Source organism: Rosa chinensis, chromosome 1 (genome assembly GCF_002994745.2).
Source record: "Rosa chinensis cultivar Old Blush chromosome 1, RchiOBHm-V2, whole genome shotgun sequence".
Taxonomy (NCBI): domain Eukaryota; kingdom Viridiplantae; phylum Streptophyta; class Magnoliopsida; order Rosales; family Rosaceae; genus Rosa; species Rosa chinensis.
Genome location: NC_037088.1, coordinates 23,514,185 through 23,533,970, shown reverse-complemented (window position 1 = coordinate 23,533,970; position 19,786 = coordinate 23,514,185). Strand labels below are relative to the sequence as shown.

The 19,786-nt window shown below is 37.5% G+C and overlaps 3 protein-coding genes across 5 annotated transcripts; 2 read left to right on the top strand and 1 right to left on the bottom strand.

The window, feature by feature from the left end:
• Positions 1–5,338: 5,338 nt before the first annotated feature.
• On the bottom strand, positions 5,339–8,706 carry LOC112197611 (L-aminoadipate-semialdehyde dehydrogenase-phosphopantetheinyl transferase). The gene is made up of 5 exons (XM_024338353.2): positions 8,546–8,706; positions 8,126–8,258; positions 7,395–7,639; positions 6,459–6,630; positions 5,339–5,709 (listed from the first exon to the last, which is right to left on the bottom strand). The coding sequence occupies exons 1-5, from the start codon at positions 8,647–8,649 to the stop codon at positions 5,527–5,529; spliced, it is 837 nt and encodes a 278-aa protein (XP_024194121.1). The 5' UTR covers positions 8,650–8,706; the 3' UTR covers positions 5,339–5,526.
• A 276-nt stretch (positions 8,707–8,982) lies between these two features.
• Positions 8,983–10,969, top strand: LOC112193407 (ubiquinone biosynthesis protein COQ9, mitochondrial). Of its 3 annotated transcripts, none has more exons than XM_040512518.1 (2): positions 8,983–9,134; positions 9,766–10,969. In XM_040512518.1, the coding sequence occupies exon 2, from the start codon at positions 9,792–9,794 to the stop codon at positions 10,656–10,658; it is 867 nt and encodes a 288-aa protein (XP_040368452.1). In that variant the 5' UTR covers positions 8,983–9,134; positions 9,766–9,791; the 3' UTR covers positions 10,659–10,969. The 3 variants fall into 3 exon arrangements, with proteins under 3 accessions (XP_040368452.1, XP_040368453.1, XP_040368454.1); XM_040512519.1 differs by having other exon boundaries at positions 8,995–9,134; positions 9,770–10,969; XM_040512520.1 differs by lacking the exon at positions 8,983–9,134 and adding an exon at positions 9,285–9,308 and having other exon boundaries at positions 9,770–10,969.
• Positions 10,970–11,728: 759 nt separating this feature from the next.
• On the top strand, positions 11,729–18,815 carry LOC112192914 (calcium-dependent protein kinase 1). Its single transcript, XM_024332841.2, has 8 exons — positions 11,729–11,979; positions 12,072–13,247; positions 14,885–15,028; positions 15,165–15,317; positions 15,628–15,743; positions 16,478–16,645; positions 16,910–17,134; positions 18,103–18,815. Exons 2-8 carry the CDS (start codon positions 12,455–12,457, stop codon positions 18,208–18,210), a joined length of 1,707 nt encoding a protein of 568 aa, XP_024188609.1. The 5' UTR covers positions 11,729–11,979; positions 12,072–12,454; the 3' UTR covers positions 18,211–18,815.
• Positions 18,816–19,786: the final 971 nt, after the last annotated feature.

Sequence of the window (19,786 nt, the reverse complement as noted above, 5' to 3'; positions counted from 1 at the left end):
TGATGCCCTGGGCAAAAAAAAATTTGGTGCCTAACTACCCATATATATATATATATATATTCATATGTAAAACAGTACAACTTTAAACGATAAACATTCGAACACAGAACAATAAAACTAGGATTGCGATGTAGCAATTGTAAAGACGTATGCATCAACATATCAACCTGCAACTTCTGACTTCCAATTAATGCATCTAAAGATGCTATGTTTGTAGAGAAAGAGAGCAAAAAAAAAAAAAAAATTCCATTGTAGGGGAAAAAAAAAGTCGATCTTCTAGTGTTCAGTATAGATTGAACCTGTAATTAACTGATTAAGGATGTTGAAAGCTGCAAATTGAACATCAGCGATGACAGTATAGTCGAGATTTTGATATTACAGGCATAAAAATTTATAATAGTTGTTAGAATAATCAACAAATACCACAAAATGCCAGTAATAGAACTTATAATGTCCAAAATTTCAACGAATTTAAAAATTGAAGAACACCCACCATAAAAAATAAAAAAAATTTAAAGAACACCCAATTTAACTATACCTATTTTGATCGATCTCTATTGCAGCCTGAATCGATTGAATGCCAAAAATTGTGTCTGATCACCGTAGAGGAAGAGAAAAATATAGGAGAGAAAGATTGAGAGGAAGTGACAGATGATGAAAATAAATTGCTTGATTGAATAACCATTGAAACCCCAATATTTCAAGAGAAATTTGTTTGTTTTTAAAGTTTTAGAGAGAGTTAAGAGACTCTTGAAATTCGTCTGCTATAATTGTGTGTACAATTCTCAAAGTGAGGAGAAGAGAAAACCATTTCGAAGTGAGGAGAGAAGAGAAGACATTGCGTTTGGGAACAAAGCAATTTTTTTTTTTTTTGTTTACCGTCGACATATACTATATATAATTTTTATATATATATATATATAACCTTATTTAAAAAAAAATTTGTGCCCCCCTCTCACTTGGGCCCTGGGCCGTCGCCAAGCCCGCCCTTGGGCAAGGCCGGCCCTGCCAGCAGAAGGGTCCTTTTGCACTATATTTACAGGAAAATGGCATTAAGGCTCAGTACACAACTCCCTATAATCCTACACAAAATGGAGTAGCAGAAAGGAAAAATAGGACTTTATTAAACATGGTGAGAAGTATGATGTGCACTACAGGTCTACCTATATTTTTATGGGGTGAGGCTCTTAAGACTGCAAATTATATTTGCAACAGATCACCTAGTAAATCAGTAGACAAAACACCTTTTGAGTTGTGGTGTGGAAGGCAACCTAGCTTGCATCATTGTCATGTGTGGGGATGCAAGGCTGAGGCAAAATTGCCAAATGCATAGACACAGAAACTTGAATCCAAAACAGTCAGTTGCCATTTTATTGGCTACTGTGAGAAATCTAAAGGCTATAGGTTCTATGCAGCTCAAAATTTTACCAGAACTTTTGAAACTCATCAAGCAAAATTTCTGGATGAAGGATTTAGTAATACTAACTTTGAAGACTTGTCCTTGGAGTTAGAAGAAATTACTGAAAACCAAAATTTACAGAATATCTTACCTTTAATTCAGTCAAACAATGCAGATAATGCAGATACAGAAACTCCAAGCCAAAATCAAGCTTTAGAAGAACCAGTAGGCTTAGAACCTCATATAGATGAACCTACGGATAATGTCCATTTAGAAAATAACCCTGCAGAAGAACAAAATCCACCTCAGCCTAGGAGATCCCAAAGAGAGAGAAGACCAGTATATGGGGAAGATAGTGATTTTGTAGTGTACCTGCAAGAAACTGATATTCTAAGTGAAGATAATGATCCTTCAAGCTTCAAGCAAGCTGTTGAGAGCCATGAAGTTGAAAAATGGCAGAAGGCTATGAAGGCTGAGATTGAGTCAATGCAGCAGAATTCAGTATGGGAATTGGTTAAACCAAACCCAAACCAAAAACCAATAGGCTGCAAGTGGGTGTTTAAGACAAAGAGAGATGCAAATGGAAATGTAGAAAGGCATAAAGCCAGGCTAGTAGCTAAGGGTTTCACACAAAAGGAAGGGATAGACTATACAGAAACATTCTCTCCAGTTTCAACTAAAGACTCATTTAGGATTATAATGGCTCTAGTAGCTCATTATAACATGGAGCTGCATCAAATGGATGTGAAAACAGCCTTTTTGAATGGGGAATTAGATGAGGTCATCTATATGAAACAACCTGAAGGTTTTGTGAAAACAGGAAAAGAAGATCATGTATGCAAACTGAAAAGATCAATTTATGGACTTAAGCAGGCTTCTAGACAATGGTATAAGAAGTTTGATTCAGTAATTTCATCTTTTGGTTTTTCAGAAAATATTGTGGATGAATGTGTATACATTAAGACAGTTGGAAGTAATTTTATTTTTCTTATACTGTATGTGGATGATATTCTCTTAGCTAGTACTGACTTTAAATTGCTTAGAGATACCAAAGCCTTTCTGTCTAAAAATTTCGACATGAAAGATTTGGGTGAGGCATCCTATGTTTTAGGAATTGAAATTAAGAGAGACAGGTCACAAGGCTTATTAGGCTTATCTCAACACAATTACATCACAAAAGTGTTGAAGAGATTTGGTATGGAATCTTGTGCTTCAGGTGATGCACCTATGACAAAGGGTGACAAACTGTCCAAAAACAAAAATTCTAAAAATGGGGGGAAGATGTCTGATATGGAAAGCAAACCTTATGCTAGGTTAATTGGTAGCCTAATGTATGCACAGGTCTGCACTAGACCTGATTTGTCATTTGCAGTTGGAATTTTATCTAGGTTTCAGTCTAATCCTACTCATGAACACTGGGTTGCAGGAAAGAAAGTACTTAGATATCTGCAGAAAACCAAATCTCACATGTTAGTTTATAGACAAGTTAAGAAGCTTGAACTAGTTGGCTATACTGATTCAGACTTTGCAGGCCATTATCCAGATTCTAAAAAGTCCACATCTGGTTATGTCTTCATGCTTGCAGGAGGAGCTGTTGCATGGAAAACCATGAAACAGTCATTGATTTCAACCTCCACTATGCAGGCTGAGTTCATAGCCATTTATGAAGGAGTCTGTGAAGGCTTGTGGATCAAAAATTTTCTATTGCATACTAAAGTATTAAGTTCAATTGTTTCAGATGCTTTGAAAATATTTTGTGATAATGAGGCTGCAGTATTTTTTGGTAAAAACAGTAAGAGGTCCAACAACTCTAAACACATAGATTTAAAATTCTATAGTGTTAGAGAAAGAGTGAAGCATGGTGAGATAAATGTCTTGAACATAAATACAGAGTCACAGCTAGCAGATCCCTTCACTAAAGCGTTATCAGTTACAAGTTTTCAGAAGCACACCAAGAACATGGGAATTCTATCTGAATTGGAGGCTTGAGTTCAGTGGGAGCCAATTTTAATTTTTAGAATTTTATTTTGTGTAATAGGATTCTTGCTCCAGTTATTGTCGTTTTGTTTTTGATTGTAATTTTGATACTGCAGTTTCTGAATAAAATGAGGTATTTCATATATGTGTTTCTTTTGGTTTCAGCAATATTTTATTTTCTGCAGTCTTGCAAATTACAGTTTTTTGAACTTTAAAATATCAGTGTGTGTTAACAAGTGAACTTTTCTGCATTAAGTAATTTTGCAGCTTCAGTTTTAGTTTTCAGTTAAGCAAATATCAGTTCACTAGTGTTTTCAGTTTTGCTGTTAAGATTTTGAGTTGTCAAAATCATTCTGTTGGACTATGAGCATTGGATTTTTGCAGGTAGATATACTTATCCAAATTTTGCTCTTATTATCACTTTGAGCTTATGTGATTGCAGTATTTGATGTTAGTGATCTTTAATCAATCTGGTTATTTAATCAAAATTGGTTTGAGGTTCTGCGTTATTTTCTGCAAATTGACCAAGCTGAATGCGCTATGAGTTTTTTGTGTATTTCAGTGCACACTTCAGTTTGTTGTCTATATGGGGTTATTAGTTCAGTTGTGTTGTGTACAGACAATGTTAGTCCAAGTGGGAGAATGTTAGAATATATGGACTCAACATTATCTTAATCACATTGAGATAAAACCAACTGATTTAATCCTATGTAAATAACAAGAAGTACATGAATATAACTCTAATTCCAGTTATCTACGTGGGTGTATATCTCCTAGTAGAAGTAGGAAACTCATTTGTAATCAACCTGAATTACATTAAGTGTTTGTGATAAACTCTAAGTCTCCTATCTTGATAAACATGAAGAAGTGTTGGACTCCTTATGGGATGAGTCTAACTCGTGGTTTTGGCCAATATATAAAGGGAGCAAAGTCCCTGTATTCATCACCCGTGGTTAAGCATATTGTTCAGCCCCATTCTGAAGCTTTTGGTGTTGACATACAGAAGGCTTTCTGCTCTAGTTCTATTGCTATTCATTCTCAATTCCAGTTGCTCAAGATGTCTAACTTTGGTCAAGTTGTTTCTGCAGGGATCCAGAGCGTCAATGATCCAGGTGGAGTCCTAGTACCACTAGAAAAGTTATTCTGCAGTTTCTGTGTGGATGTTGTGCAGCTGGTTTAATTGATATTGTATATGTGTTGTATGATATGATCTTGTGTTTGATGTGTTGGTTGTTGCATCATGTAGATTTAACACTTTTGCTAGTGTTCGAAGAAGAAGAGTGCAAAAATGGGTGGCTTCTTCAGTAGGGTTGTTAAAAATCAATGTTGATGGCTCCTTTCATCATGAAACTAGGAAAAGCGGTTTTGGTTTTGTGATAAGAGATTCAAGTGGTGCAATGTTAGCTGATGGTGCAGGTCCCTTGCGCGGACTGATATCATCAGAACATGCAGAAGTTTTGGCATGTAGGAATGCAATGAACTTTTTGCAATTGATCATGGCTTCGTTCCAGCTCTGTTGGAGATCGATGCACAAGAGGTGCAACGTCTACTCGCTTCCCAGGCTAGCCTCAATACTTAAGCTTCGGCACGATTATATGAGGATCAGAATTTACTTTTGGTATCTCATAATAATTTGGAAGTTAGTTATGTTAGTAGAAAGGCAAATGTAATTGCCCATATGTTAGCTGCACATGGTAGTAATCTTGTGCAGGATTGTTTTTATGTTTCAGTCCCAAGTTTTCTAGCAGCTGAAGTTCCAGCTTTGAAATCTGAGTATTATCAATAAAGGGCTTACCTCCTATAACCAAAAAAAAGAAAAGAAAAAGGTTTAAGATGATGGTTTAGTAAAGGGGGTGCTCTATTGAGTAATTGAGAACAGCTTTTCCCTGAATTGATGTAACCTGTTTTGAGTTAATAAAGTTATATTTCAGATAAAAAAAAAAAAATTAAAAAAAGACCACCTCAACAAAAGTAGCTTGTCAGTGGGCTCTAATAAAAGAACTATTCTAGGTACAATATGCATACTGTAATATGGTGATGGGAGAGGCACTGTGCTGCAGCGTATGTTGAAAGTGCTGCTACTGTTTGATTTTCATATTTTCTGACTTCTGTACAAGACAGCCTGCTACAGTGACATCATAAATAAACTTCTAGGTGTGATGTACAGGGGCTTTGTGTGAAACCGGAATTAGTTGTTCTACAGTTCTCGAGACAAACCCTACATTTGGAAGATGAAGAGCTGCATGATATTCCTTTTCATCAAACTCCGATCGTCTTAATGTTCTCATGTAACTCCCAGAAGCTGATCTTGGATGACCCCTTGCAATGGATACCTGTAATTTTATAGAAAACTTTAATAAGGATATTATTTTCTCATGCACAATCACTTGGAGCATCTCAGTTATCACACCAAAAACTTTCTATGCCTTAAAATTTGGATATTCCTAAACCCTTGGTTAAATGCAAGGAGTTTAATAGGAATAGTTTATTTTGGAATTCTAGGCTAATCAAGGCGTTTTCATAACTCAGACCGACCCGTGTAGTTTACTTCTGAATTCATGGCAGACCACAGATGCAAATTCAGTTGATGAGCTACAAGGGTCTTGCAATCATGCTTCAACATACGGCCTAACATATGATTTCAGTCTTTTCAAGTCCTCTGCTTAGACACAACCTGAGCCTACTCAGTTGTGGTCAGGAGCATTATCCTAGTTTGGTCTCCTAACCCAAACTACTCGAAGTCCAGGTAAGGCTGGATGGTGTCTTTTGGTCTTGTCTTTATTCATTTCGACTCTGTCTTTCATCTTAATAGTCTTGAGTTTCCAAGTTGCATTTATTGAAATCTTCATCAATGGTCGTCTCCCTCATTAGGAAAGAATGTTGAATGATAACGTGCATATTGAGGAACTACCTAGACACTAACCTTACCTCTTTTATTTTTTTGGAAATATGGCTATATACTTCTATACTCTTATTATATCAGGGAAAAAAAAGAACATATAAGAAAAAGACATTTAGCATGAAACCAGATCAAAATGAAAGAGAAGGAAAAAAATAAAATAAATAAATAAAAGGGACATACCAAATGATTCTTTCCCAAATCTAGAAGCCAAAAGCGCCACTCTCTCGTAGCCTTGCCCTCAATGTTAACAGAAATGTTTGCCCAGCAACTGTGATGAAATTCCACTTTGTCCAAATCATATGCCAGTCCACTCCCAATTGCTTTGACAAAAGCTTCTTTCAGACACCAATATCTGCAAAACATTTTAAGATTGTTTACTGATAAAATATTTGCAACTATCGTCCAAAAAAAAAAGAAAAAAAAAATCTTTGCACCACTTCTGCACTCTGCTTGAGACATTTTATTTTTGTCCTTTCATTTCTAAACTGCAACATTATACTTGTTTAAGAACCAAGACATGAACTATATCTAATTAAAGCAAACATAATTAATCACCTGAATATTCAACATACAAATAAAAAACTTGTAATGAAGTTCACCAAAACAAAAATACTTTTATTGAAAGTTTGTACTTGAATAGGTCAGTGAGCTTGGCCCAACATTTTTTTTTCCAAGGAAGCTATAGCTAAAAGAGATTGGCCACATAGAAACTGTAAAACACTAATTGAGAGCTTGGCAAAAGAATGGTTTTTGTTTCTTTTTCGCAAAAATGGTTAGACGTGCAAAAGCAAGATATAGAAGTTGGATCATTTTGAACTTATGGGATACCAAATTATGGTAGATGAAGTATGAAATAGTCTTTCTACCAGACTTACCAAAACAATTTCTACCAGTTATTCTGTAGTGATAAAGTCTATTGAGATGTGGCTTTTAACAAAGAAACAACTGTGGTTTTAATTCTAGTGAAGAATGAGAACCTATAAGAAACTTTACAATACAAAAAGTAATATGGTATGAATTTCCACAGAATGTCAGGAAAGGAATTAATACCCCCATCGAGTTAAATCAAACTGAACATTTTAAATAGTTCAACTAATAGATGAAAAACTAGGGTACCTGTAAAACTCAATCAGCATATCATTGTTTGTGCCAGCAGTGCAAATGTTATGCCATTCAAAACTTGAAAAGTATGAGGAGAAGCTTTGAAGGAATTCTATGACAGTCTCATCCTGAGGAATGACTATGGAAACAATGTCAACCCCCACAAGGCATAAAGGTTCTGATGCTATAGCCACATAGTCACCATGATGCGATACATTGAAATTAAAATTGGGAAAATCCACGCAAACTTCATCACATTCCTGAAAAAGAACACATTATACATGGCACATTGAACAAGTTACTTATGTTTGTGTGCAAGGAAGGTACAAATAAGTTGACAGTATATATTAACATTTAGACCCTTCCTGACCATTTTGGGAGTTTTGTAATGTCATGGAATGGATTCATGACTTCAAATTGTCATATTGCATAACCAACAAACACATTTTATAAGTGAGGGTAGATCTCATACTCAGCTTGCAGAATCTGTTGATGGGGGTTAAATCCATGGAGGACTGTATTACAGTTTACGGTTTAGGGTATGCAATCTTTCTTTTCATCATATTATATTTTCTTGCTCCTTTTCAGGAAAGGAACGTGTCAAACTGCATCTGTGATAAATACTCCACCGGCCGCATTCTTGCAGCGAACCACATAAAATTTTCAAATCTTAAATTAAAATTTTGTATCTGGGATGCAATGAAGCAATGGAAATCACAAGACATGCAAGGTAAGTATAGGCATACCAGATACGGTTTGCCTTCCAAGGTGCGGTTAATGACAATCTGATCATACGGGATTGCCAAGACTTGGTGTACAAGAGCATACTGAAGCAACCGGCTCACAAGTGCCCGTTTCCGGTCTTCCAGACGTACATATCTAGCATTGACAAATATAACGATAAGTCGGAAAGAGAGCCACAATTGTTCCGAAAACTCTTAATACATTCAAAGCAGTAGTAGTTGATACCATTCAAAGGCCACATGTATGTTTTGTTGCTTGAAACTAGAATACTTGGGCAACTCCCAAGTAGCAAAACAAGCTTAGTGTATCTCAATACAAAGATACAGAAGTTTGGTCAAACTTTTCACTATTCCTTCAGTATGATCATTCTGGGTTTCCCCAGAGTCCAAAAAACAAAACAGAGAGAGAGAGAGAGAGCAAACCTGGTGACGGAGGATTGCTGAGATGGAGGAAGAACAGAGAGGGCGAAGGACAAGTCTTGGGGGGTTGGGTCCCACTCGGATATGTCCACAACCCACCTCTCCATTTCAAAACTGTTTTTCTCAGAAATTCAATTTTATCAAAACTCAATTAATAGAACCAGGCGGTGGAGTTGGTAGTAGCGTTTAGGTGTGGAACTTCAACATCCGGGTTCGAATCCCGTTGAGATTTATTGGAGTTAAATCTCAATTTATTTTTAATGACTAAGGAGGAGGAAGCGTTTTAACAAGATCTCCGAGCACGGATTAATCTCTGAGCTTGGGAGTTTTTGAGGACATCGTGTGATTGACAAATAAAAAAACTCAATTAATAGAACCCGCCCCCCCCCCCGACTTGCAGTATAACACGAACCGGATCGACCCGACCCGACTCGTTTTTGAAAATTAGAACATAACAGTGACACGTTGAACGCAAAGCAGCCGTAGGAACCGGTCGTCTCTTCTCTTCTCTCGCTTCGCTTCGCTTCTCTTCTCTTGTGTTGTGCAATAACCAAGTGAAGCTCTCTCTCTCTCCCCCAATTCCCAAATCCAGGTTTGTCTTTTCAATCTTTTTTTTTTTTTTTTTTACCTGAAATCTGATTTGCTGCTATTACTACTCTGTTGGATTAATATCAGGGCTTTAGTTTAGGGGGTTTACTACTCAGATTGTTTGTTGTCATTGGCCTTCAACAGTGTTGTTAGGGTTTCTCACTCTCTATTGATTTGGGTAAACCATTCTCACTATGACAACTATTACCATCTTGTTCTTGCATCACTAATCACAAACTAAATTCTATTAATTACCCAAACCACATAAAATATAAAGTAGAGGCAGCTATGTATCATACAACTAAAACACTAAATAAGAGACCAACCACATCAAAACTTCAGTTTTCTGTCATTTAGAGATGAGGGTATTGCAGAAATTTTTTTGTGGGGGAAACTATGCTTTGATACCAATACTTTGTGACAAAACTCCTCTATATATCTTTTCCTTCCCAATTCGTAACTTTCCTGTAAATGTAATATTGAGAATGTCTTTGATTATGCTAGGTGATAGGACTTTAGATTTACATAATATAGAGTATAGACAATATAAACCAGTAACCTACTTTAGTTATATGTCAGCTAGCTATTCAAGTTATCATTATCATCAGTTGCTAAACCCTCTCCATGCTCTTTAGGCAGAGACTGGCAAATCAGAACCGAAATGTACAGATCAGCAGCTAAGCGGCTTCTACATTCCCTGGGTGCACCCTTGAGTAACAGTAGCAGCAACCGTATTATTCGGTTTCGCCCTCTTCAGTCCCTTATCAGCCATTCTCGCTTTTCCACCACTGTCAACTCTGAACCCTTTGTCAGTCAAAGCCCTACTTACTCAGATTCCACGTCTTCAACAGCTGATCACACGTGCAGACCAAGAGTAGAATACCAAGATGAGCAAGCTCGCGTGCTCCAAGCCTCACTTCCCCATGTCATAAGGTTGGGATGGAGTGAAGCAGCTATGATTGCTGGTGCGAGGGATGTTGGTGTGTCTCCGTCGATTGTGGGATCGTTCCCAAGGAAAGAGGCTGCCCTTGTTGAGTTTTTCATGGATGACTGCCTGCAAAGGCTCAGTGATACAATTGAGTCCAGTACAGAGGAGTTGAGAAGTTTGATACCCAGCGAGCGTATCACCAAGCTTGTAAGAATTCGCTTGGAAATGCAGGCGCCCTACATATCAAAATGGCCTCAAGCTCTTAGTATCCAAGCACAACCTGTGAATGTTCCCACAAGTTTTAAGCAGAGGGCACTCCTTGTTGATGAGATCTGGCATGGTGCTGGTGACGACACCTCTGATTTTGATTGGTATGTGAAACGGACTGTCCTTGGAGGGATATACTCCACAACTGAGATTTACATGCTTACTGATAATTCCCCAAATTTTTGTGATACGTGGGCGTTCTTGGATAATCGGGTGAAAGATTCTTTCGACTTGAAGAAGACCATTCGAGAGGCAACATACTTGGCAGAAGCCGTTGGTGCTGGAATGGGGTCCTCTTTGCAAGGATTTGTGAAGAGCGTGTTTCGGGGGTAAATGTTGGAAAAACAATTCTACAGCAATCTTCAGCGCTCTCTCTTTTCTGATCAGTAGAGTTGGATGAGATGTTGTGTAACTACGTTAGTCTATTGCAACATCTATATCTTTGTCTATTGAAGTTAGCAAGTGTAGCTGAGTTTTAAGGTCGTACAATAATTTTGTTACTTGTCTGCTGAGCTTTATTTGACGTTTTGGTTCTCCCCATGAGCCAGCATAAAGTTTAATAATTTTTACAGGAACAGAGAAGTTGTGTAAATAATTAAAGTTGTTGTTTGAGTTCCTTGGCAAAAATGAATTTTACCACATCATGGTCTTTGAGATTACTATTATCATTATACAACTATAACATTGTTCCAAAGTTATCCACAAGCAACTCCCAAGGGCAACTAGTGAGTTCATAAATTAAAGTTAGTCAGATTTCAAAACTTGTTATTGAAACAGAATTAATTTTCTGTAGTTTAGAATCAGCCACAGTTAACATCATTCCTCTCATTAGTAGAACTATCACATTTAATAGAAGGAAAAGAAGAAGAAAAGAAAAAATTTAGCGTTCTGACTTCGGAGCCTTTTTTAAGTAAATGCCATGAATATCTATTTGCAGTTTTCATGGGATTTGTAAAGAGTTTTTCTATTGGTGGGGCTTGATGGCTTTAGAAAATATGAGTTTATTCAGATAATGACGCTGTTTTTGAGATGGGTTGTTATGAACTAGAGAGAGACTTTCCGTACGGCACCCACACCACGTGGCAGTGCGGCGGCCCAATTAATGTCCAAACATTGAGTATTTTGAGTATTTCACATTAAAAATCAGGAGCAGTTTCAAAAAAGAGAGAAAAATTTCTTTCTTCTGATTGGAGGGCCACACCGCCACGTGGTGCGGGTGTCCCTACGTAAGAATCAGTTACTGTATCAAAATTTAGGGTGAATATGTTGACGTGATGAAAATATGTGAACAACTGGACAGGTCGACTCCAAGCGAAAAACCCGTCGAGATTGAAGTAGCGGCGACAACGCGTTTACTTAAATTGCGTGGTCCGACACACGCACAAACTTGACCAACTAATATTAACCCCCCCCTCTCTTCGCTTCCTTTGGCGTCCGTAGATACCCATTGTTTATTACGAGCCATTTTTCTCACTTTCTCTTTGTCTTGCTCACTTTTTTGTTTTCTGCTGAATTGTTCAATCCTGATAGGTTTCTTTTCCGTGGACCTTTTCCTTCCCCTCTTGCGTAGCTTGGTTTGCTCGCTCATCTTCCAAGTTTCACTCACTCGCTTTGTGATCCAAACTCCAAACCCAACAAGATTCGAGATTCAGAGGTCAGTTCTGTCTTGCACTCACTTACTGATTGATTCTAGCTTTATTCGCCCTTAGCTTCCACTTATTCACCTTTTCTTCTTGTATTAAACAGAGTTCTATGTTGAATAGATGCAATCTTGTTCAATCATGATTTGAGTTTGCTCAGCTCTACTTCACTTTCCCCACTTGTTAGTTCATCCAAGTTTTTGATCATCGATCTATATATAGTAAAACTTACACGGGTTTGACTCCAGTATCTATATATATATATATATATATATAGAGAGAGAGAGAGAGAGAGAGAGAGAGAGAGAGAGAGAGAGAGAGAGAGAGAGAGAGAGAGAGAGAGAGAGAGAGAGAGAGAGAGAGAGAGAGAGAGAGAGAGAGAGAGAGAGAGAGATAGATCTTATGCATTTTGATAGTGCGGGAGCTTAGATCTTATTGGTATTGAGCAAGTGTTGTTTGGGAGGAGGAACGAACTAAGTGTTGGTTGATATGGGGAATACTTGTGTTGGACCCAGCATTTCTAAGAATGGCTTCTTCCAATCAGTTTCGGCTGCAATGTGGCGAACCCCTTTGCCTGATGACTCTCTTCATACTAGTGGAGGAGAAACTGCCAATGAGCAGCAGCCCAGGGAACCCGAGTCGCCTCTTCCGGTACAAGACAAGCCCCCGCAACAAGTGATGACCATACCAAAACCTGAAACTGAGCCGAAACAACCCTCCAAACCCAGGAAGCCGCCGCAGATGAAGAGGGTCCCTAGTGCAGGGCTTCGTGCTGGTTCAGTGTTGCAAACAAAGACGGGAAAAATAAAGGAGTTTTATAGTTTTGGGAGGAAATTGGGACAGGGGCAGTTTGGGGTAACAACTCTGTGCGTGGAGAAGGCCACAGGGAAAGAGTATGCGTGCAAGTCGATTGCAAAAAGGAAGTTGATAACTGACGATGATGTGGAGGATGTGAGGAGGGAGATTCAGATAATGCATCATCTGGCAGGCCACCCTAATGTTATATCTATAAAGGGTGCTTATGAGGATGCTGTTGCAGTTCATGTAGTTATGGAATTATGTGCAGGAGGTGAGCTCTTTGATAGGATTATCCAGCGTGGCCATTATACAGAAAGAAAGGCAGCTGAGCTCACTAGGACTATAGTCGGAGTTGTAGAAGCTTGCCATTCATTAGGAGTTATGCATCGAGACCTTAAGCCCGAGAATTTTCTCTTTGTCAGTCAGGAGGAGGATGCACTTCTTAAAACTATTGATTTTGGATTATCTATTTTCCTGAAGCCAGGTAATTCTAAATCTTTCATAGTGCGGTTTTGGTATCATTAGTCTTTGACTCTTACCATTTATGCCATTTCAGTTTTGATGCTCAAGGTTATATGTCTGTCACTGTCACTCACCAGTCTTACAACATCGGTTGTGTTTGATATTCAATCACATTCTAATAATTAGAGGCTTTGGCTGGAACTTTTCATTTGTTCTGTGCCATTGTGCTTTTGTAGCATGTCTCTCATGGAATCATGTCTAACATCCAGGCTTTGACCATAACCTCGTACGTAACTGGACCACCAAAGGCCATATTATATCTTGTATCGCTTTTGTTAAGGTGAATTAAAATTTTGAAGTGTCATTTTCGGCTTCAAAGTTTTGACTAAAAGACTTGATTCTGGATTCAAAAGTCTGGTTCACCCTTTTTTTTTTTTTTTTGCTTTTTCTTTTGGACAATAGTCTGGTTTCACTTTTAACTGGCCTCAAATAGGTAGCTTATATGACAGGGCAAAAGATCAATTATTGGAATTTTCTGTTTCACAAAATCTTGTGCACGGTTGACATTCACAAAATATTACAAAAGAAAAAGAGATTAATCACTAGAACGTAATATTTAACTTACATTTCATGAATACAATTAATTTAATGAGAAAATAAGATTTTAGATCACATGTTTAAATTTGATGGAGCGATATTTTTGTGAATTTATCACTAGATGCAAGATGATAGGTCGTAATCATCAATCATAATACCAAAATCTCCTTGGGACTCAGATTTTGAAATGGAAATAAAATCATATCATAATACCAAAAAAGTGAAACTTTCTGAGGTTCCTATTTACCTGAGCTAATTTCTCTCCATGATGTGTCACTTCTTAAATAAAATTTTACTTAAAAGTCCAAGAGTTGAGACCATTCAATAGCATGCGTACCTTGAGCTGAGACCAGGATGACAAACTTGTGATGCCAAGAATTAAGATTCAACATTTCATCCTTACTCATTAAAAGTTTCAACCATGAACTTTGTTAACTTTCTATTCATCGGTTCATCCTTTTTTGTAGTGCATGGTATTTAAGGGTTACTTGTTAACTGTTTTGAGTGTTCTATATGTAATGACTAAACAAAAGCAGCAGTTGCATGTTAGATGTTTGCTACAAATAGTCATATTAATGGATTTGGCTGAAAGGTTTTCTTTTCTTTCCTTGAAACTTAATCTTATACACTATGGATAAGATGTGGGACCTATAACATATTTCATATGTAAACTTTCTCTTGGGGTTAAAATCTGGTGATTGCTGAAAATGAAGGTATGAAATTTCATGATGGAGACTTTCTTTGCCATATGTGGTGGTCTTAGAATATATGCTATCAAATGGAAATTCAAAATAAGGACCAAAGCAATGTTAACTTCTAGAATGGATTATATATGATTAGTATAGGACATTTAACAATATATTACAGAACTGCTGCTCCTAATTCACATGTATTCATGTTTTGGATGTGCTTGTTTCCAGATTATGGTTAGTTATGGTAAAGCATGCTGCTCTGTGCTTTTTGACCCCATATTATGCTTTATTTTGCTTTTCATCAAATAATATGACTAGACTTGAAGATTAAACAGATTTCAATAAAAAACTCATGATTATCTATTTGCAGGAGAAAAGTTTACTGATGTGGTTGGGAGCCCATATTATGTCGCTCCAGAAGTCTTACGAAAGCGTTATGGTCCAGAAGCAGATGTTTGGAGCGCTGGAGTGATTCTTTATATTTTATTAAGTGGGGTACCTCCATTTTGGGCTGGTGGGTACTTTCGACTTGCTACTATATCTTTGATGTGTGATCTTGTTTTTGTGCTTTCTTTCTGCATCTTATGGATCTGATGGTTATTATAATAACTTTCCAAATTTTTCTCTTTTCTTCGTTATGATTCCACAAGAAACGGAGCAGGGAATATTTGATCAGGTCTTGCATGGTGAGCTAGACTTTTCATCAGATCCCTGGCCTAGTATCTCTGACGGTGCCAAAGATTTAGTAAGGAGAATGCTTGTCCGCGACCCTAGAAAGCGGCTGACTGCACACGAAGTTTTGTGTGAGTCTTTTTTCTTGTTATGTTTTGTTTGTTTGTTTATTTATTCATTCATTCTTTTAGGATTGTTAATTATGAAATCTGATAGTTTTCATGTTGGTCTAGCATATTAGATTAGTGAGGAATTTAGAACCTCTTTACTACAGAAACACAGTAGTTGAAGTTAGAGTTCTTTGAACTTCTAAGGAAAGCCTGAGTAGATTGCTTCTGTAATTGACAGCTTTTTCAAGATGCATAAACTTATCCTGATCAGAATTCGGTTTTAGTTATGGCGTCATCTTTTCATTAATTAGTTGAGTTTCATTCCTTGCAGGCCACCCCTGGGTGCAAGTTGATGGTGTGGCTCCTGATAAGGCTCTTGATTCTGCAGTTCTAAGTCGCTTAAAGCAATTTTCAGCTATGAACAAGCTGAAGAAAATGGCTCTTATGGTAAGTATCTGGACATGCCAGACACATTTGTTAGACCTTTTAACAGTATCAGTGTGTGTGTGTGTTTTGGATCTCTGCTGATAGATTATCTCAGCATTACATCACCCAAATTAAATTTCTTTAAAATTTTTTGCTGTGATCAAACAAAGAATGCAATGGCTTCAATAATAATCAACAGCTATATAGAGGATTCGGCAGGTTTTTGCTGACTTGTGCTAGAGTGAAGGCCCTGAACAATTTGGGTGTGTGTGTGTGTGTGTAAACACACACAGGGACTTTCAAGAAAGGACATCCCCTATTCAAAAAAAAAAAATCCCTCACCCAGACTTGTAATCCAATGGCTGAAACCATCCATAGTTTAGGTCATCCTTCAACAAGCATTCTTGCCAAAAATTAGTCAAATCAAAAGTTGTTTGGCCACTCGATTAGATGACCAAATGGTTTTTGATAGAGCTGATTGTGTGAAGCATTATTCTTGTAAAGGAACACAAAAGATGTACGGCTCCTGTGATTGAGTTACATTGCCAGTTGGTCGGGATGAGGGTGTCCTTACGTTTCATAAAAAGACAATGTCCTCTCATGAAGGACAGTCATTGTGTGTGTATATATATATATGTATATATATATATATATGTATATATATAAAATAACCTAGGTTAGTTATTATATTTGGAATTTGTTTATCAAAGAATGATGATAGTTTCTTTGTTTCTATTTTTGTATTGTGTTGGCAGGTTATTGCTGAGAGCTTATCTGAAGAAGAAATAGCTGGCCTGAAAGAAATGTTCAAGATGATAGACACTGACGGCAGTGGCCAAATCACTTTTGAAGAACTTAAGGCTGGACTGAAAAAATTTGGAGCTACTCTCAAGGAGTCAGAAATTTATGATCTGATGCAAGCAGTATGTATCAGATATTGGAGTCTTCTCATCTATTATGATTCAATCGCCGTTCTATAAAGTCAAAAGTAGCAAAATTGTCATATAGGTGTTATAACTGGTTTATGTTAATATTAACGCTCGAGTAGAAGGAGCAAAACACAGGAAAATCATGGAGTTTTGTGTGTTTGGGCATCGCAATTGAGATGTGCATGCTATTCTTTCTTTTTCATTTTTTCCTTATTAGCTGGTGTAAGATCATTGAGTAGCCCATTCTCTGATTTGCAGGCAGATGTAGATAATAGCGGAACCATTGATTATGGGGAATTTGTTGCTGCAACATTGCATTTAAACAAAATTGAGAGAGAAGATCATCTGTTTGCAGCTTTCTCCTACTTTGATAAGGATGGAAGTGGCTACATTACTCAAGATGAGCTTCAACTAGCTTGTGAGGAGTTTGGCATAGAGGATGTTCGCCTCGAAGAAATGATAAGAGAAGTCGATCAGGATAATGTGAGTAATTCTATTTTAATAATACAGCATTTATATCACATTAGAATGGTATGTAGTATGTTGACTAGTAATACTTGCACAGGGAAAATGTCCGACTTTTTACTTATTTCAGTAGTATTTTTTTTTTTTTTTTACTATACAGGCTTAGATATCTTAGAGTGAGGTATAAAGTGTGTTGCCCAATCTTTAGTTATAAATTGAAATGACAGTTCCATGTTAGTTTCTTTTTGTTGTATTCCAAATAGGTGCTACATGCACCAATTTAATAAATGTGACTACTTGAACAGTGCTAATTTAATGGTATGAAAGACATACTTGAAACTATTGACAGTATTTTGCTTGTATGATCTTCTAACTGCATGTTTGCTTTGCAAGAAAGTAAAATTTGGCCCAGTTGATCTAAGTAACTAATTTCAGATAGTTAATGATTTCAATGTCCTGCAAAACCTGTTTCACTATCTCGCTTATTTGTCAGGAGTAGAGCATGCCAAGAATGTGTGGTTTCTTTGTTTTTAGATATGAGTGCTTTTTATTGTTGCTTGACTATATTTATAATTTATATTTTCTGCATGACTAATGCTAAAGAGACCACATTTTCTTGTACCTACATTCAAACCATGTGATGTGGAAGTTGATGTAGCAGCTAGCCATTGGACAATGCTAGAGGGGACCATGTTAGACCAATTTTTACATGTCACGTCAACTGGCATATGATGTGGTTTGAATGTGATACAAGAAAATGTGATATGTGGCCTGTTGGCTGTTTGAAATAACCGACATCGGAGAGGTCATAGGTCAAATGTCATTAGCATTATGGGATGGGTGGGGTGGGGTAAAATTATAAAAAAAAAAAAAAAAAAAGTGATTTGTTTAGCATTTCCTAGTACATAGGGGATATTTTTAGTCAAAGCTAAACGTTTGATCTTGTCTACAATGTCAGATTTACACATGTTAATTTATTGTTGCAGGATGGACGCATAGATTACAACGAGTTTGTGGCTATGATGCAAAAAGGAAATTTTGTTGGCCCGGCCAAGAAGGGCCTGCAAAGTAGCTTCAGTATTAACTTCAGATAAGCATGGAATTGAGTTTGATATATAGGAAAGTGTTTTCAGCTTACTTTCTCATTGTTTTGAGTCTTCAAGATTGCATAGAAAGGGACTTAACTACTCATCCAAGTTGCAGCCAAGCATTTCCAGTCATGATCTCTGAATTTTATTGAATTCCATAGTGAAAGGATTTTGCAGCAGAAACAAAAGCCCTTTCTGTGTTGTATACAGTGAGAAGGAAAGTTTTGATGTACTATTCTATTGTATTACTTTTATTTTATATCAATGATCAGTATATCCATACCTTAAATACAGCTGCTCAAAGTAGGTGCGAGGGTTATATGGGTTGTACCCCTAAATCTCCATTTTTAGCTGGTTTTCATGTATATGTTTTGTTTCGGATGGAGAAGATAGAATGGCTGTTTTGCTGCGGAGTAGTTTTGATGGCAAGCTCATGTGCAATGTGCTTACAGTAAAACTTTCTGCTGCCCTAGTTCGGTGATGTATTCTGCAAGACTAAAGGCGGTTACTATTCTTGGGATGGAGGAAGATAGTTTACTTGAAAGATTTAAGGCTGAAATTGATATGCTGCCGGTTATTGATATGGTGTCATTTTGGGTACAGGCTCATGATGATCCAAAAAGGGACGTTTATGAGGCCCTTGGTGAAAGAAGTTGTTGCTTTTCTTTCGTAATACAATTCCTTTGTATGAAGCGTGATGAGATCAACAATGCCTTTGTACTGTACGGGCTAAGTTTGATCTCCTTGGTTGCGGGTTTGGTGGTTGAGGTAGTGGAGGTTAGCTGATTCTTGGCAACGATACCAAGTCTCGGTTGTAATACTCATGAAATTTTCAAAATTGTTTAAGTAAATTTAAATTGAGTCTGGCCCAAACTCTAGGTTACTTGACCTAATGGTAATAGGGTTTTAATTAGAGATAATTTCGGAGAATATCTTTGAGATATCCATTTATTGTATGATTATCTTTCCTTGTACAATTCAGATTCTATGCATTGTAATCTTCTATATAAAGATGTCCTTATTATCAATGAGAATATACAGCAATTTTCTCTCAAATATCGATTCCCTAAAACACGTTATCATCACGAAGCCGTAACCCTGAAACTCTAAATTCGTAGCCTTCAAATCCCAGAAACCACCGCCGCCCACTTTGAAGCTCTCAACTCCAGAAGTCCAGAATCGGCGGCGCCGCCCGAACCGGCCTCCGGAAGTGACAGAAGTTCCCCTGCCCGGTTCGAAGCCTTTCCTTCCTCCTCCTACCGCCATACTGCACCATCAGAAGAGTCTTGATCCCAAATTCCTGAAACCAGAAAAATCTTTCCCAGAACCGGCCAAAAGATACCCAGACTGGCCACCAGAAGCTGCTGCATCGTTGAACCGCCGCCTGCCCTTCCAGTCCCTTCTCCCATCAGCCCTGCACAGCCCAGCAGCCTAGCCCAGAAGAAACAGACGTAGCTCGGCCCAGAAGCAGCAGCAGCCCTCGGCCTAAAAACAAAGCAGGCCTGAAGCCCACTGACATCAACTTAGAGTCTATCCATGTCAGCGTCCAGTCAGCTCAACCACGTCAATGACTCAAGTCACC

Excerpts from the sequence above, each read along its gene's own strand:
- LOC112197611 (XM_024338353.2), bottom strand. The coding sequence starts at position 8,649 with ATGGAGAGGTGGGTTGTGGACATATCCGAGTGGGACCCAACCCCCCAA. Across the intron at positions 8,259-8,545 it reads CAGCAATCCTCCGTCACCAG|ATATGTACGTCTGGAAGACC; the intron begins GTTTGCTCTCTC and ends TGTCAATGCTAG. Across the intron at positions 7,640-8,125 it reads TGGAAGGCAAACCGTATCTG|GAATGTGATGAAGTTTGCGT; the intron begins GTATGCCTATAC and ends GTTCTTTTTCAG.
- LOC112193407 (XM_040512518.1), top strand. The coding sequence starts at position 9,792 with ATGTACAGATCAGCAGCTAAGCGGCTTCTACATTCCCTGGGTGCACCC.
- LOC112192914 (XM_024332841.2), top strand. The coding sequence starts at position 12,455 with ATGGGGAATACTTGTGTTGGACCCAGCATTTCTAAGAATGGCTTCTTC. Across the intron at positions 13,248-14,884 it reads ATCTATTTTCCTGAAGCCAG|GAGAAAAGTTTACTGATGTG; the intron begins GTAATTCTAAAT and ends ATCTATTTGCAG. Across the intron at positions 15,318-15,627 it reads GACTGCACACGAAGTTTTGT|GCCACCCCTGGGTGCAAGTT; the intron begins GTGAGTCTTTTT and ends CATTCCTTGCAG.